General features: G+C 33.4%; 1 protein-coding gene across 4 annotated transcripts in view; it reads right to left on the reverse strand.

Moving 5' to 3' along the window:
• The window catches only part of LOC106624577 (uncharacterized), a 36,500-nt gene that overhangs the window by 1,070 nt on the left and 15,852 nt on the right, over positions 1–19,578 (reverse strand). Inside the window, exons 1-2 of one of the 4 annotated variants that reach the window (XM_070106953.1) lie at positions 8,878–9,088; positions 45–129 (exon numbers count right to left, since the gene is read on the reverse strand). In XM_070106953.1, coding sequence (XP_069963054.1) covers positions 45–129; positions 8,878–8,892 — 100 coding nt within the window. In that variant the 5' untranslated portion in view covers positions 8,893–9,088. Of the gene's footprint in view, positions 1–44; positions 130–1,513; positions 1,590–8,873; positions 9,089–19,578 lie in introns of those variants that run through there. The other 3 variants (XM_070106954.1, XM_070106952.1, XM_070106951.1) reach the window with 3 other exon arrangements.

Below are 19,578 nucleotides of genomic sequence, written 5' to 3' on the forward strand. Positions count from 1 at the left end.
AGTACAGAATTAAATATTTAGTACTTAATTAAATTTCGACTTACAAATCAAATATGTTAATAATAACGTAATGTAATCAACGTAAAGGACGTTCAATTTCTGCGACAAAGAATAGAAGAAAAATCCGGCCTGCAATGAAATAAGTGGGAAAACGCAGTTTAAGATTTCAGTGAAAATATGCTATAAAAGGAGTTAGAAATCGTTAAATTTAATCTGATTTTTATTATTTTGCAGTTTTTAAATCAGTAGTCAATTAAAATAAAGCAAAAAGTGCCTTCTAGGGAAACTTGAAAGACAAGTAAGGAAGCGCTAAGTTCGGTTGTAATCGAAAATTTTATACTCTCGCAATTTGCGCGGTTCACAGTCGGGAAATATTAGCTGTCTTCGATTCGCCAAGCGTTACTCTCCAGCGAATCAACAAACTAAACTAGATGTTCAAACAAACTGGTGGTTCAACCCTGCTCTAAAATGTCTTCTGACGCATGCGTAATATTGTTATTATTCTCTTTTGGTGAAATTATTTGGAGAAATAATTTTTTCGCATTAGCTATAAGCATTTGCTTTGGCATTAAACTCAAGTATGCTCGAAAACTTGTTTCCAACGTTAATTGAGATCACTCGAAATTTTACCTATATATTCGGCATAGAGTTCCTAGAATAATGAAAGTCAGTGTATGTAGAATGTGATGGCTGGGGTAATTCGTACCAAACCAAACCAAGTACTAAACTATAATATATCCTAGATCATATGATTACCTCACTTTGCTAAGATACATTACATATTGACGAATATAAACGGTATTAAAACGGATACGGTGGGCAAGTTAAGTATTGACCAGATTTTATCCATTTTTGACACAAACGTTCACTATTATCGAGAAAATTGTTTTTTTATAATTTCCTTAGTTTTGGGGCACAGTCATCCAAATACACTGAGGTCCATATATTCGGTATTTGGGGAATTTCATAACTTGAAACAACTAATCGTGCAAAGTTCTATTCCGACATCTTAATTGTTGTATGATTTATATACCGCAAAGAATCAGGTCGAAGTGGTTGAAATTCGACCAATAGAAAATACAATTGATTAACAATGTCAATAGTATTTAAATTTTATTAAATGTAAAAAAATTAAAATTTCATTCAATTCATTCTCGTGCAAAATAATTTGTTCGATTTCTGGTTTTGTCTTAGTTCTTCCTTTAATGAACAATCGAAGCAGTTCGACCAATTTAAATTTGTCGTTGTATGTGGCCGCGTGTGCATCTGCGAAAAGATGCTAAAGCAATTAGTATAAAATATTGATGAATTGTTTAAATGAAAAACCGATAAAGTCTCGAACAGATGCTTAATTTTGAAACTTTTTCAGCAAAGAAATTATTTTGCTATATCGTTGTTGTTGTTGATATTGTTGATTAAAAAAACTACATTAAATTGACCTTGGAAAAACATTTTTAAAAAAATTACCTACCACACAACGCTTTTGAAATAAATCTATAAATTTCTAACTCACCAAAATAAAACGAATGAAATCAAAGGTTATTTTCATTTCAATGTGTTTTTGTTTTCACAAACAATAACAACAGTCCAAACACAATTAAAAATGGAAAAAAATCGCAACCACAAATCTGCGCCGTAAACGATATACAATTATCCGATATATGTATTTGCATCTTATACAGAACAGCGACGAAATGTACTTGTGTATACGACTGTGCAAGGTGTGACGTGGTAAGGAGAAATAACATCGACCAATGAAAACGCGCCACCGCCCTTGTAGTTGTTGTAGTCGCTAAATTTGCGCCAACGCATTTTTAACGTTGCGCACGTCTTCGCCTTTCCAACGGTATAAATTTTATTCATATACTTATGTCAACGGCAAGACAGTCAAAAAGACAACACAAACTTGTTGTTAACGGAATATTTTTTTTGAATAAAAACATGAATTTTTATATTATGAATACAAATACACTTCTTTATTTGTTCAAATTAGTAATAAGACTGATTTACCTAAAACTAAAAATCAAATCAGCAGCAATTTATTTGCGTGAACAATGTTAGTGTTGCTACACTAGGCATAAGCGATATTAAAACAGTAAGCAACAACAACCGAAATTGCTAATTATGCTTGATCGGCTCATTTACATTTCAATTGTTTATGCTTTAATTCAGTTATCGTGTATTGACATTTTGGCATTGCCGGAGGTAGAGCTGGCGCCATTGCTGTTGACTTAATCCAAATTCGAGACATACATATCTCCCATTCACTCGTCTAGAATAGTTCGAAAGTATTGGAAAGAAGTAAGTAAGTATTGCCGTTCTCAAGATGGTCGGGTTTACGTAAGTAACTGGAGCTCTAAATCAAACAACTCCACAAAATCTTGTGTTGTGTGGTATATTCTTTTAACTTTTTGGTTATTTGGTTTCAAAATATTTTTCTGCTCTTATTATTTCACCACTTTATTATTTAAATTAATTTTAATTTTCATATTATATTTTACTATTTTACAATTTTCTATACTCGTAGATCAAAACAACACCGCGAAAGTATTTTTTTCAGAAACAATCGTTATATGTTACGTTACTTTACTTTTATAATAAAATTGTGACAAGACGGTGTTTGTATATTATTGATATTATGGAAAACACGGTGCAGGGTATTTTATTAAAGTAACATAGCCCAATCAAAATTTTTACACGTCTATATGTATGATCGTTCGTAGGTTACCCCAAAATGTATGTGTATGCATGTAATTATGCAATTTTCACCGATATTGTGTTGAAGATTTAACTTTACGGCAGAAAAATTCTTTGTTCTAGCTTTAGCTGACCATTGGTCCCGGTTTGGCCGGGACAGTCCGGATTCCGAGTTAAGCTTAAAAATTAAAAAAAAAATATTATGAATTGAATAAAATTGTGTTGCTCTCTCACCCATTATTTGTCCCGACTTTCAATGAATTATTATATGGAAAAAATCGATGACAAAAAAAAAACCGTCTCGGATTTTTCCGAGTCAAATATGGTCACCTAATTCTAGCTGTATACTATACATACATATGCTATGAGTAGATTATATTTATTATGTGAAAGCCAAAATAGTCTAAAACAGTATTGTGAAACTTACCATAGAACAATAGGACTGTGGTGCCGTTGGTGGTACAATCAATTCACTTTTAGTTCGACTACTTGGTACCTGAAGTGGGAAGGTTAAAAGCCTATTGCGTCACAATACTTCGACAACTATTATGAGTCAATTGTTGCAGACCAAACATTGTCGGGGACTATTGACCACATACCATGTCAGTTTGTCAATCTAAGATTGCCGACTTAGCATCTTTGTTTCAACATATTTTAAATCATTGAGATATATGTATTGCAAAACCATAAAATTGGGGAAGCTACATACAAATTTTGAAAAAGCTGCAAACAAGTTCCTTTTACTAGGTAGCTAGGTAGGTGAATTAGCGCCAGATGTGATGCAATATCGTAAGATCTTTATGATCCTGCTATCTCGTTTGATAGTTGCGTTCGAACCATTTGGTGCTCTCAACGAAAATGCTTTTATCCGTTATGCTTTTTGTAGACAACCATTCAAGGTTTGTTGCCAGATGGGTTCCAAGTGTTTTGTATTGGGTTTGCGATAGAGCTGGGCATTTACAGATAAAGTGGAAAACTGTTTCCTTATTTGAATTTAGTTTGTAGCTGCGGCAAACATTGTTAAAGGGCAGAACCATTTTTAGTGCATGCCCTCCAAAAGGCCAGTGCCCCGTTATAGAAGCTGTAAGTCTGTATATATTATTTCTGGGCCTATTTAATAAGTCCTTGGTTCTAGTCTTGTCATACTTGGGCCACATCTGCTTTGTTATCTTGCATGTTTTTTCCATTATTGATTTCCATCTGTTCTGGGCTATTTTTTCAAATTGCGTATAAAGTTCACTCTTGATCGTTTTGCGTATAAAGTTCACTCTTGATCGTTCTTGTTCGTGGAATAAGCGAGTTGAATAAGTAAGCGGAATAAGTCTATATCATAAATAAGTTTCTGAGTGACGAAATTTCAACTGTCACGCTCAGAGTCCATTTTTTTTAATTGATACACAGAAAGGCGTAATATGTTGACATCTCTAAGATATGTATATTAGATATATCTTTTGACATTTATGGTATATTTATATTAAAAACAGTGGACCGGACCTCTTTCGAAAAAATTAATAATTGCGTATTCCCTTCCAGCTATTATTCTCTGTATTAATCCCAAATTTTGCTTCAAAGTACCGCTAGTTCGACAGATTGTAGGCCGGACCGACTGATTTGATGTGCTTCAAAGGTAACTTTTTATTCAATTCAATTGTGATTAGTCGTATTCTAAAAATTATATCATAATTTTCATCAATTGCAGCCAGTCTTATCATTTCATTATTGAAGCGGACGCTTTTTAAGTTTTTTGATTTGTTTTAAGCGGCCGCACTTCAAGATATTATAGGCAAACTCTCACACGTATTCGTGTTAAGAAGAAGCTAAACCACATTCCATAAACCACTTTGTCGGATAATGTTAAGGCGCACACTACAAACAGCGAGGGGTCAACTAGTGAAGGTCATCTTTTATATAAAAACATCTACGATCATGAATAATCAACGCCTGCATTTTCTTTTCACATCAAGTGAATTCTATATCATTTGATTACAGTATTTCTAAGTCGGGCTAAAGTTGTTAGCTTTCTTCTAGATATTTATATTATGAACCGATTAAAAATATTAGTGAAAGTATTACTAGATTCATTTCAAACAATACCTATATTGTATATACGTATTAGAGTATGCATAAATATACAAGTACATGTATAAATATGTATGTACGTACATTTTGCTGCATGTATGAGCTTTCCACTAGATGAGTGGCAGCTCTGTTCCGGCTCGCATTCAGTGGAGGGGATAAGTGCGCGCGCGACGCTGCTGTGCACCTAAGTCCCAAACGTAATTTCCCGAATTCATTGAACTGCGTGAGTGTGAAAAATAACAATTTAGATAAACATTGCGTCGCCATAGGTCGCGCCACTCAGCCACCTTACTAAGCATCGCAAGCGTAGCATAGCGTCAGTCTCCGAGCTTGGCCACATGCGTCTGCTGGAATGCCACAGCATTGGTGTATTGACACTATAGTGGCCCGCCTAGCGCGCGTTACATTCTCCTCACCCCACTTGGAAATCGCTTGCTCAACATACTCACACACATATATACTTATGTATAGACATACTACGAACTCCAATTCCGCCACTTTCGTCTAGCTAAGTCTTGTTTAGCAGCGCCGATTTGTAGCGTCTGTGGCATCGAAGAAGGCCGTTTGGCTTGGCTTGTTTGTGACATGTGTATGTGGGTGTGGTTGTACGTGTATTGATGTTGGCGTTTGTGACGCTGTCAGCGTTTGATGTGACACAAAAATCATATTAATATAAATTAACGATGTGGAAAATTTAGTTTAGTAGTGAAAATGGCGATGGATGAAGTTGCCGTTAAGGCATCCACGGCCTTAAATGACCTAAAAGGTGGCGATTTTACCAGTGTGGCAATGCCAATGTGAGCGGCAGAATTGATGTCAACTGATATATACATACGAGTACACCGAGGCTATAGGATGAAGGTTAGGCCATCACGAAGACCCAAGCTGTTAAGGATAGCACGCCCGTTAAACATTAGTCACTGCGAATGCGTAAAGCTTTTGTATGAAAAATCGTTGGAGTCTGTTTACGAATCGATTCGAATGGTGTATCGCTTGAATATTCATATAAATATATATTCTGTTTATTTACATGTTCGTACTATATACATCCATACGTATAATTTCTTATATATACTTATTTATATATTATTATACTCTGCTTTGGCAGATGTTATACCATAAACAAAAAATTTCTAGACTAGACTAACTAGACTAGGATACATCAATTTTGAATTTAGCCGGCGTATTTAATAATTTTAATACTCGTATATGTATTTATGTATCAATTTTATTTAACAGCTTATTAAACAGATTCTCTTAACAAATTCAAGCTGACCATACTGGAACTAATTGTGTCAGCTAATGACAACGAGTGACTGGCTACTCGAATATAAAATATTTTTAAACACACATAAATATGTACATACGTATATTATTTACAAATATTACTACGCCCGCTACGGTCAATTCATATATTTATTTACTTAATGGTCGCAGTACCTACTTTCCTATTATTAAATTCATTATAACTGCTTACATTCACTTACGCACAACCCACTATTGTAAGCATTTAATTAATTCTATTGTGGTATGAACAATTTGATTTAATATTGCATTATTTTAACGGTAATGCAGACCAAGCTGGATCTTGCAACAAGTCATAAAGAAAACTTCACATGAGAAAGCCTTAATATGTAACTTCAGTTACTACATACTCGTACATATACATGTATATATGTATATACATATATTCCTTAAGAAATGAATTTAGTATTTGTAAGAAGGAGAACTTAATCACTTGACCCATAATTATATACATTTTGACACAAATCTCTTAATCAATACAATAGAGGACCCTTACGATATTAACTGTTGTTCTAAAGACTCCTCCGTCTGTTTAAAAATTTTCGCTTGGCAATTTTTTATTATACCTCAATAAATATTTTTCAAAATACTTTCAAAGTAATAGCAAATAGGAAGTTATAAAGAAAAAGACAACGCTACAATTTCCGAACAAATTGTTTAGATCGGACCACTATAGATAGGACCACTATGCCATACAAACTGAACGGTCAAAATCAAGTTCTTGATTGGAATCTCTAGTGTCTGTGAAGGGTAAACGAACCGTCAAACATGCGTGGTATATGTAAACAAAGTATTTTATTTCTAAAGAAATTCTTTGCATAATTTACCGAGAGTCTTTGTTAATATCGGAGATGAAAGAATTAGTTCCACCAAGTATGAATTTAATGGGTCTGTTTTGTGAAAACTTGACAGATTTTGCCTATTTGTCACAGTCTGTCATAATTTCATGATTATGTTATTGCACTGAAATTTCTCCACATTTTATCGGGCGGCATGATAAAATTGGTAAATTTCTCAACATTTTCACGGCTTCTATACACTTTGAGATAGTGTCAATTACTGTTGTACTTTAACTTCAAGCGGTTGCAGTTTAAGTGACTTTGTTTATTTAACAGTAGGTTCATTGTAGCGGACTCTTTAATGCATGTGACTTCGATTATATAAAATTCAAAAACAGTATTAGTCAAACCAATGATAACAAAGGCTGCAAACCTTACTGATTATGTAAAAAAATTATGTGGGCGATAAGCTGTATATACCATAAATGCCGATATTTTCTATTATATTTTGTATGTAGTGTCTACTGTTGTATGTATATACATATGTATGTACTTGTATAATAACACGAGTTTACAGTAATTTTAAGTGCGATTATGATGTTAGAGGCTGTTTCTTGCTAATTTTGGGTTGCTAAACACATAAAATTTTTTGTGTTGTAACCAAGAGGTGTAGGGGTTAAACCATCACCATTTACTAAAATGACAAATATAGCTTTCTATACTCATGCTTTGGATCATAACTCGACTTCGGTTTATTAGGGTTTTTTCTGAAGTATATTCGAAAATTCATCAATATATCTTAAGTAGTTCTGTAACATACATTTTGCATATATTTTAAATACATACATACTTATATAGGGTCTTTAAACATAAAGGCGCTGGAAGTCATTCTCCATATTCGACTAATAAACATTTAAGTAACGAGTACACTCAGCCGGAGCTAGGCTTAAGAAAATTTGACTCACGTTGAGCGTCATCCTAATACATAACTCGGCCTAGATTGAAACAATTGAATGATGAAGTAACTTTCATATTGGTATAGCTTCTACTTTTAGGAAAAAGGCAATGATACCTGGTACACCTGAATCATCAAAATGCAGTGTGTGAGCGAAGTTGATGAGACATTAATGCATTATCTTTGCGAATACCCATCCTCTAGACATATATACAAAATATTCCCAAATTACTTAAGTTCAATCGCGGAAAGTATTGGATTGTTGTAAACTCACATAATTGTATGTATATACATACATACTCTGGTATGCTTTAACGTATTTGCGTAAATATATCTATATATTTATATATTTGTACTTATCTTATCTATCTGTAACTGTTGTCATGTGGGCGGGCACTAAGGGGCTATAGGATGGCATCTTATCCTATATTTTTGTATACTACATACATACATATGTATGTATGGATATAAGTATGTATATAGTTTAGACAGCAGTGTGCGGTTGTGAAAAAACTGAATAAATACCCGCACAATTTGCCTTTTGAACTAGGTACTGTACGAAATTCAAATAAAACTCATATGCCTCCCACTCCACTGAAAATTTGGATACCAATAGATAAAGTTAAATTATGTAAACACCAGCGACGAGTAAGTGAGTAAGTTAAAATAGGTGTAAATGTGTCGATATATGTATACCTACAAATGGTTTATATAAATATACATATATGTATGTATGACAGATATCTGCAAACAGTCTATATTAAAATAAAAGTTTACAAAGAGTTCAGCTTCAGGTTAAGCTAATCGCTTTTGCCACCCTCGCTCCTCAGCTACACACATACAGTCATACATTATGTACTAGGTATATTTGAATAGTGTAATAATGGAACACGAACAGATGTTGCAAATAATTATTGTATTTTATTTTTATGTTGAATACCAAGTTACATACATACGTACTATATAAGTATATGTATGTATATAAAATCATTTGCGTTTGCATCGCGTAACACTTAACCACTTCAGTTTATAAATAAATGTGCACTACACATACTTACATACATATATTTTGTACATAGAGTGTAGTTTCAATTGCGATAACGAACGCAATTTGTTTGATTTGCATTGATTTGATTGGATTCCATTTTCCACATGGTTCAAGTATCGGTCCCTTCGCCAATTTTCGCACCCGCAAATTGTTTTCACACAAATAATCGGCTTTTTCTTGTTATTCGTTCGCCGCGAGTTGATTGCCGACCGACTCGCAAATGAAATAAAATGTAAAACCTTTCATTGTGCACCAAATACATACATACATATATGCATAAATATATATACTACTTAACATATATTTCATTAGGGCGTTCGTTATTTTCCAAGTTGATTTTTATATTCTGAACAGGGTATAATAAGTTTGTCGCTCAGTTTTTGAGATACCAACCTAAAATTTTGCATACGTCCTTTTCCCACCAAGAAGATATTCATTTGTCGAAACCGCCGATATCGAACCATTATAGCATAGAGTCATACAAACTGAACAATTAAAATCTTGTTCTTGTATGAAAAACTTTTTTATTTGGCGTGATAACTTCACGAAATTCGGCTAGTTTGGCTTATTGTCCAAGGCATCTGTAAAATCTCTGAATTGTTCAGATCGGACCACTATAGCTGCAATACAAACTGACCGAATAAAATCAAATTCTTGTATGGAACGTTGAAAAGAAGAAGCTCTACAAAACAGGTCTTGTAGATTTACTTGCTTAATGCAAAATAACAAAAAATTCAATGGGAAAATATTATATATGATTAGGCATGATTTAAATGAAGAATAAATAGCTTGTTTACGTTGGATAATGTTTTTTAGGGCAAAATTTGAAACTTTCGCGGCGTCTGTAATAAAACAAACAACCTAGGAAATAACGGGCACCCTAATATTTCATATGCATTCACATAACATATAACATATATATATATACCCATATTACATTAAAATTATTGCTACTTTGTATTACAAGTATTAAAGTTAAAAGGAAAGTGAGAGAGATCTGTTATTGTGAATCTATGAGGAAACTTTCCAGCAATGGCATAGCAACCGGGGGCATATTTATACGTACAAATGCAATATGAGATAATGCTTAAATAGTGATAAGCTTAAAAGGTGATAAAAACAAAAACAACAAAATTTCATGCCATATTAGTGAATAAATATATATATAACATATTGTACATACATATGTAGGTTGGTAGCAATTAAACTGTATGTCCCATTAAAAGGAGCCATACCATTGGTCCATTAATATACATATACAACTTCGAAATCAGTGCGCGCTAGAATTTTTCTGCGAATATTATTGCTTTAGTTTGCCGTCAAATATAAAAAATAAAATCGCAACTCTGTCTTTTGCGAACAATTATGCAAAAATTTTCAAGAAGATTAGATTGTATCTTATATGAATCCTATATCCCATCCTGTAGGTAGGTATATGTACTTGTATTTAGTCTTGCCATAAATTCTGTTAAAAAGTTTACCATAAATTCTGCTAATTTGTATGTATCCTAACATATAGAATTTTTTGTGTTGTAGTCCAGGGGTGTAGGGCTCAAACCACTGCCTAATATGACATATATAGCTAAAAGTGATGGAACATTTTTGAACTCAAATTTGTTAGTTAGACATCTCAAGTACTCCCACAGACCTCTTAACAAATCAGTGGCAAATTTTGACTTCAGTTTTGTTGAGTAGTGTAATCAGTTTAGTGTTTGCTTTCGCTTATATGTATATAGCTAAAGAAAATTGTATTGCGGAGTTTCTCAAACACCTTAATATTTCGATTATGTTTGTTTACGGGCTATTGATAGATTTTCCTAAACGTCAACAATTGATCCTTACCTGATTCGAAACTGTTGGCGAATGTATATGCAGAAATCCCCTTAGAAAACAGAAAATTATGTCAAGGAGAATTGATATATTAACCAGATCAATGTCACCTCGAATAATGATCACTACATGAAAGCCCACCGTCGGTCAACTGGTCATCTCCGGACAACGCGCTTGAAGCAAATTAGGCTCAATAGATGTCAGCGGGCTTTTCAGTGGCACGCGATCAGCAGATAAAAAAATGTTCACTGTTGAAGATTTTTTGAATAAACAAATCGACAAAATCTATGAAAAAACTTCCATAGTGGTCCAGCTACTGTATTGGTTCGGTGGGAAGTCTCAACATCTTTTCACTTCTATGAAAAAGGGTTAAAACTGGGACCAAAGTGTATCAGCAGGGTACTTTTGAAGATGTGGTAAAGAATTCGAGCAACACTCTATTTGATGGAGAGCACTGGATCTTCTAACAAGATTCTGCTCCAGCACACAAGTCAAAAACAACCCACCTTATAAGCAAAATTCCTGCTTTCATAGCTGCAGATGACGTCTTGAAGCCCAGATTTCAAGCTATTGGATTACAGTTTAATGTCAGAGTTAGAGAATATAGTTTGTCGAATACCCAACAGAAATTTGTAGAGTCTTGAAAAATCTTTGGTTTGAGCAGCGTCGTCAATAACAAAAAAAACTGTGCGTGCTGCTATTGATGAATGGCTGAGGGCTTGTGGGAAAGCTATAAGTGATGAGGTATGCATTATTAAAAAGAATTAACTTTAAAGTTTCCTTGCTGAAACAACGTCATTGAGTATCTTCGTTGAATTTGTGCTTTTGAATATAGCTTAAACCGTAGTTTAGACATAAACTCAGCAAATATTTGGCTGGCATTTTTAATTGGCGAATAGTCAAATCGTTAGGAAGCAGCTATATTAATATATCAGTTTCACTGAATTCAGTGAACTGCTAACTAGTCGTTTCCACGACAGTTGAGACTGTATAATCGGCATGGATCCAAGGATTGTCATATCGGCAGAGCAGAAATTAGTTCTCTTCAAATTTAACTTGATATAGTTTTGTATTTTGGGATCGGGGTAACGAAATTTTTTTGCAGGAATATTCAAGAAAGATGCTAAGTTTTCGGCGTTTGATTACAAAATAGCAATCTGTAATACAAAAAGATTATACTCTGAACAGGGTTAAGTTTTCCACGAAGTTTGTAACACCCAGAAGGAAACGTCGGAAACCCTATAAAGTGTATTTATATTATTTAAATGATCAGCACTAAGAACTGAGTTGATTTATCTATGTCCGTCTGTCTGTATATACGCGAACTAGTCTCTCAATTTTTGAGATACCGAACTGAAATTTCGTGCACGTCCTTTTCTCTCCAAGAAGCTATCTATTTATCGGAACCGCCGATATCGGACCATTATATCATATAGCTGCCATAAAAACTGAACGATCAAAATCATATGCTTGTATGGAAAACTTTTTTATTTGAAAAGATATCTTCACAAAATTTGGCATGGGTTATTTAAGCCAACGGTAAAATCTCTGAAGAAATGGTTCATATCGGATCACTATAGTATCCTTGTATAACTGCTAATCGATCAAAATCCAGACCCTGTATGCAAACATTTTCATTTGACAAGATATCTTTGCAAACTTTGGCATTAATTATTTGCCAAGCGAACTCTAAAATCTCCACAGAAATTGTTCAGATCGGAGCACTATAGCATATAGTTGCCATACAACCGATCAAAATGAAGTTATTGTATAAAATCTTTCGCATTTGTGAAGAATGTTACTAGAGTATAATTCTAGTTTACTAGGCATAAATTCTAAATATTTGGTTTGATCATGAACTAAGTTTAGAAGTTAGTATGCAACAGTAGATTTTGGTAGCAAAAAGCTAACAAAGACTTAAAGCAATCATTTATTCAACTGTAAACATGTGACTAATAGATCCTCTATATCGTTGTTACATGCTTATGATAATTAAATAAAGAATCATTTCTTTAACAAATTTTGAATTTCATTCAAATTATATCAAATGTAAAATACAACAACAAAGCATTATAGCCAATTTGGACATAATATTTCACAAACGGATGAATTGTTATCACAATAACTGTACTCAATTAGTGCATACGCATACATACATATGTATGACAGTGGCGATGTGAGAATCTTTCATGTAATGTAGACGGAAGAAGAACGTGACATTTTCAACAATTCCATTTCCCACTCATATAAAGGTTATATTGGTGGCATTAGATATCAGTTCTACCGATGCCATAACTCCCGAGCGCTTTTCATGTTATACTTCCTGCGGTCCTATATAAACGCCTCGCCTAAGAACGCAAATGCCATTCCATTACGATGTAACCACTCGAATTGAAGCCACGTGCCACGACTGCATTTGAACTGCAGTTGCATTCCCAAGCAAAGAACACACGAAAAGTACTGCAATTTCGCATTCCAGCGGGAATCGTGCCTGTTACTCCTAAGTGGTGGATTACGGATGCGAGTATGCACTCGGGATTTACCCTGTGGATAAATTATTTGAATGACATCACAAGCACTCGTCAAATTACGGTGCATACACATATGTATGTATATGTTTTGCAATGCAAGCTAATTTAAAGTTCTTTTTTGTTGCTCTTCAAATTGCCACCAATGACAGGTGCACTTATTGCAAGCGAGTTATCGTAAATGTTATGGAATATACGTATGCAAATTTGGAATGTTAGACATCGTTGCTAAAAAGAATTAGTTATATAAAAACTTCGAGAAATCATATAAAAGCCGCGAGAAACAAGTGAATATTCATTTGAATCCGAAGCTATTTCTACAATAATACTGCTCTGCCACGAAATACTTTTTCAAATAATTATGCCATAAATATGAAGGTTTTGATACTCTGAATCTATTTCTGCTGTCCATTGATTTCTATCAAGTCTAGATCTTTATTCTCTTGCAACATTTTGCCACAGAGAATAATAGTTTTGTTCACCTAACGGTTGTTTGTATCAACTAAAAATAATCGAGTTAGATATAGAGTTATATATATACAAGTATGTATAAGTAAATGATCAGGATGACGAGACGAGTTGAAATCCGGGGACTGTCAGTCCGTCCGTTTCAGCATGCAAACTGGAACTTGCGTAAAAATTGAGATATCGTAATGAAATGTGTACCTTGATAAAAAAGTAAAGACGAATTCGTATATGGGTGTAATCGGACCACTGTCACGCCCACAAAATGTCATTACTCGAAAATAGATCGAGATGCTCCAAGAGGGTTTTATAAGAGCTTGGTTTCAAATTTAAACGATGGTCGTGGCACCGCCAACATTGAGGGCAAAATCCATGTCCATGTCCATATTCAACCGATTTCAACTATATTCGGTATATAATATAACCTTGACATTCCTAAATCACAATGTGAAAATAGGCGAAATCAGACTAAAACCACGCTTACTTCCCGTATAACACAATTTAGATACCACTTGATTCTTTCACTTTCCAGTACACAAAACAAAACCAATCAATGTATCTAGATAAAACTTTGCACAAATAGTGCCCTCAAGATATTTCATCTTACGCCCAAAAATTGTCAAAATCCTAACATAACTTTTGAAGAACCCAAACGCTAAATATGTAGACCACAGTGCGTATGGCTGCCTTTTTGGCGAAAATATCGGCCAATCTGTGAGAAATTATAATGAAATTTGGGTAAATGCTTCCCTGGTAATAATATAATCTTGTATCAAAAATGGGTTGAATCAGGTCGGGAAGTATTGACCCCTCATACCTAATATATAGATTTTCGAACTTCCAGTTGACTTTATACCACATACCATATATCGGTCAATGGGAAAGTTATTTTAATGAAATTGAGAGAGCGTGTTTTTCTAACAATAGCGTATCTTAGTGGCCAAAAATTGATAAAGTCGGGTGGAAAATTGCTCTAGCTCCCATATAACAGATGTTCACGATTTTGAAACGTCCGGCTGACTTTACTCTATGTACGAGTATATGTTTCTATATATATAAATTTATACAGTTGCTTGAAAATTAACTAAAAACTCGTTGTGTTCTTCCAAAAAATAACAGTAAACCAAATATGAAAATATACTAAGGTTGGCGTGCATAACTAGAAGCATGAGTTTCGTTTAGTTTTCTTATGAAATTATTGGTTTATATTGCCTTTTATCATTTTTTGTTATACTTAACGTTTAAAGAAGTAAATAAAAATTAAAAATTTCAAACAAATTGAATATTTATTGACTTTTTTGTAGCATCTTACGTTAAATTTTAACAAACATCCGACGAGTATTGCTTTTTGAGAAATCGATCTTAAATTTTGCACACAGCCTTTTCTCCCCAATTGTTGGAACCGCTGATATCGGACCACTATAGCATGTAGCTGCTACACAAACTGATCGGTCAAAACCAAGTTCTTATGGAAAACATTTTAATTTGGCAAATTATCTTCATGTTCAAGACAACGCTATATCTCCGAACATATTGTTAAGACCGGACTACTATGGCATATTGCTGCCATACAAACTGACCGATCAAAATCACAATAAAGATATAGTTGACACATTTGTGCTATAAGAAATGCAAGTATGAAGGATATTATAGCCTGAACAGAGTATGTTAAGTTTGCAACGAAGGAAGAGTCGGAGACCTTATAAAATGTATATATAAATGATGAGGATGAAGCGCTGAATATATTTAGCCATATCCATACGTCTGTATATATTCGAATTAGCACAGTGAAATGCTATATACTTGTATATTAAAAGCCAAAAGCTATGAACAAGGAAATTCAATATCTCAAAACGCAAAAAAACCTCGAATCAGTGACGCAAAATTGATAGATAAAGCTTTTAATTCGTGGTTGAACAAAGCAAAAAAAAAAGACTTTGATGGCATTTGTATGCTGTTTTTTTTTTATTTAATCGCCTTTGAATTAAAAATCGATGTGCTGTACTTATTTGCATGTTAAACTCCCTGCTTAGAGCACAAAACATAATGAATTCTTGCATGAAAACAGTAAGGAGCAAAGTTTTTTTTTTTTGCAGATCAGTGTAATTAAAGACTCCTAGCATATCAAACTGCCAAAGCTTTTTAGCTCTTTTTCGTTTTGGAAAATACTTTTTCAAAAAATTCAAGCTAAGAATATAAAATGTTCTTAATGCACTAACTACTTCTAAAATGTTCATTGGTTCAGCCGTCTTATTAATTTATCACATTTTGGTTTGCACATTTCGTTAAGTTCATTACTTTTTTAGAATAAATTAATTGCGATAATAATAATGGTTTGGTATCTTATACCATATACATGTATGTGTATTGTGGATATATGTATATAGTTTTTTCAGACTTATGCCCACATCTTTGTCGATTCATATCGGACTCGTACAAGTATAATTATTAACCAGACCAAACTAGGGAGAGGTATTGGCGACCCTCAATATGGGTATTTAATTTATGTTTAGAGTGAATTGTTCAAACTGCCAAATTTTCCGATTCATACAATGACACAACGACAAAACTCGCGCAAAAAAAACATGAACTAGTTGCAAAATATGCTACACTAAAACTTATGTTAATTTTCGTGCAATGAGGCGTAGCAAAATAATTGCAACTCTATGCTAGATGTCATATTACATATATACACATACATTTCGCTAATATTTATGTTTCTGCAATTAGGTGTACTTGACTACAATTATAAGAAACTTCGCAAAAAACTTTTCCTTGAAAATCTAGGGAGAAGACCTTCCCTATTTACCATTGATTACTTTTTCTAAATGCTGCAGCGATGATTTTAGAACTTTCAGCGACACATACAAATAATTGTTATAGGTTAATAGTAACAATAACTGGTTGCATTGTTTCTTGTTTAATGAAAATTCACTAGATTATTGTCAAGTTTTAATTAAGGTCATGTGAGACAGAGGATATGGATTAAAAAATACGGCAATGGCTGCAACTACTCTGAAACTTCTTGGAAAAAAATTGAATTGCGGTGCCCTTCATAACTCCATGTTGGATCATCCAAAATCAAAAAATCAAGGTTCATTCTTTTTTAGAACACTTTAAGAAACAAACGATTTTGAGCGAAAAATTTTGTACAGAATTAGTATTCAAAATTCAGTTCAAAAAGATCGGTGCCGCAGTTTTGAAGTCATTTTTGGCACCGACTTTGAAAACGTGAGCTGTTAGGAAAACGCTTTAAAATTTTGAAATCTGATGTAAAAAGTTTATAGGACAGTTATAAAAATACGAATAACTTCGCCAGTATTGCTTCAATCTACTTGAAGTTTAGACACAAGATTCTTGAGATATTAAGCATTAATTTAAGAGCAAAATTTAAAAACCTCGCTCCCCGTTACACTAAGTCATTACATGTTCGAATATTTATTGATGATAGGTCAATAGAAGTTCGATGAATTAAATTTTTTTTGAAGTATTATGAATCCTAGCTTTAGAATAAAAATATTTTTTTTAACTTTACCTTGATATTTTAAGATTTACATAAAGCATACTGAGAGAACGAAAAATATTTGAAAATGTTTTCACTCCAATTCGCTGAAACAGAAATATTCCAATTGCTATCAAAAGCATTTTTCTTCGAAGCAATTTACGAAATAACTTGCCATTAGCAGAATTATTCGCAAAAATAAAGAATACCAATTGCAAAATACGACCTATTAATATTTCTAATCTATGTTCCACAATTCTTAGATACTCATTTAAAAAAAAAAATATAACTGAACTGATTTTCAATTTTTGTGATGCTTGATGGTAAAAAAAACGATTTTTTTTTCGCTTCGTACTCTGAAAAATTGGTTGATAGACACCTCTAGGAAAGGTGCTCTAAGTATGAGCTCTTAATTGTAACTAGAAGGCCCTCACCCTAACGGTTTTATATTTTTTTCTTATTATCAGATAGAAAAATTCATATCTCGCTTCCGACTACTTGAAAAAATATATCGTTTAATAGATCCTGTACGACATTGAATGCTCTAACCTAACCGTTTAAAAGATATTGACGGATGAAATCTGATTATTTTAAGGCACATTTGTTTATTTCGTTTTGAAAAAGTCTAGTCTGAGAGAAACGCATTTAAAGTTTCGCGTAAAGTCTTTTGTTCGATTAAGACTTGCCCTAGCTCCCATATAACTAATATCAGGATATTTAAACATCCGGTTGACTTTACACTTTATATATTGGTGATGGTATGTGAAGTACTTTAATGAAACACAGAGAACGTCTGTAACATTTCTGTAAATGATATGTAGTAATGCCAAAAATAAATAAAATCGGGTCAATACTACCCCTATCTCAAATGACTTTATACCATATATATTGATCCATGAGTAAGTATCTTAGCAAAATTAACTGAACATATAATATAATATTGAATATATTATAGTGTAATGCCGAAAATGTGTTGTAATTGAGTATAAAATGTTCGGTTACACCCGAACTTCGTCGTACCTTACTTGTTTAGCTTTAATAATTTGTCGGCTTAATAATCATAAGCATATAAAATATTATTCGGTCATAACAGTTTTTGGATTATACAAGAATGTGATATACATATATATGTGTATGTGTAAAAAAGCATAGGTTAAGTGTTAGGTGTTAAGTTGTTTAATGCCAATTCTCCAAGAGACCTTGTTGCTTTATTTTTCATACCCATACCCATATAATATGGGAAAAGCAAAACGTTGGTGTGTATATGTAGCAGTCATGTAGCAGTAGTAGTGTTTTTGTTCACATAGAGGCATTCATTGTCGCCCGAGTGGCGGCATTTGATTTCTGTGCAAATTAAGCCCCTCGGGTGCTTGTGTCTCCATTATGGGATGATGTTGCTCGTGGTTGATTCGAAGCAGAAACTTGGCAGTCACAAAGGGCTGCCATTGCTATGTGTTTAATTGATAATTTAACACTCGCCAGTAACTTTGTTAAAAATGTTCAACGGCGTTGTATTACCAATTTGAATATCTAATAATGCGTATTTACCGAACGAGCAAGTATATGCATACATACATATGTACCTAGAAATAAATATACGTATGTATGTACCGACGTTTATACAAATCTATGTAGTTAGGAAAAAGATTGTCTCATACGATATTTACGAAACTTTAAATATTTTAAGTTATCACAACAAATTGGAACATAATACTCAATTCTTTTACTCTCGTAACGAGATGCAACAGAGATCGATATGGATATAGAGTTTTATATATTTTGATGAAACTTAGTACACGAGTTCCTTAGTAACCTGAGGAGGTTAGTGTTGCAGATGGGCGGAATGGGACCATAACTAAGCCATTAATTAAGTTATAAAACTTAAATTTGGAGACGGAACGAAGATTTCAACAGAAAATTAGAGTTAGAAAGGTCATGTGTGGTTTAATAAAAAAAAAAGTGGGCGCAAGTCCGCTCGTAAAATCGACCACATTTGCTCGGAACAAGTACTTTCGTCATTTCCTTACACTGTAATTATCCTCGCCAAATAACGGTTAAGTTGAAAACTACTGCAAGTGCGATAACTCATTAAATAAATACGGGTGTGGCCTCGCCTCGCCCACTTTTGTATGAAATTTCATATCTTAAGACTTAACAATTACTCGACCAATTGCAGTAAATTTTGGTGAATAACAATTTTTTGGTAGCCTTATATTACTGTTTTAAAATGTGCGCACTTGAAATCCAACCACGCCTACTTTTTATATAACAAAATTTGTAATTTCGTCTGATATTCTCTCTGTACAATATTTTAATTAAGCACCATTGAAGATAATGGAATAACATAACATTTTGGCAATATCTGCTAAAAATGATCAAAGTCGGGCCAT

The sequence above is a fragment of the Bactrocera oleae genome, chromosome 3, assembly GCF_042242935.1.
Source record: "Bactrocera oleae isolate idBacOlea1 chromosome 3, idBacOlea1, whole genome shotgun sequence".
NCBI lineage: Eukaryota > Metazoa > Arthropoda > Insecta > Diptera > Tephritidae > Bactrocera > Bactrocera oleae.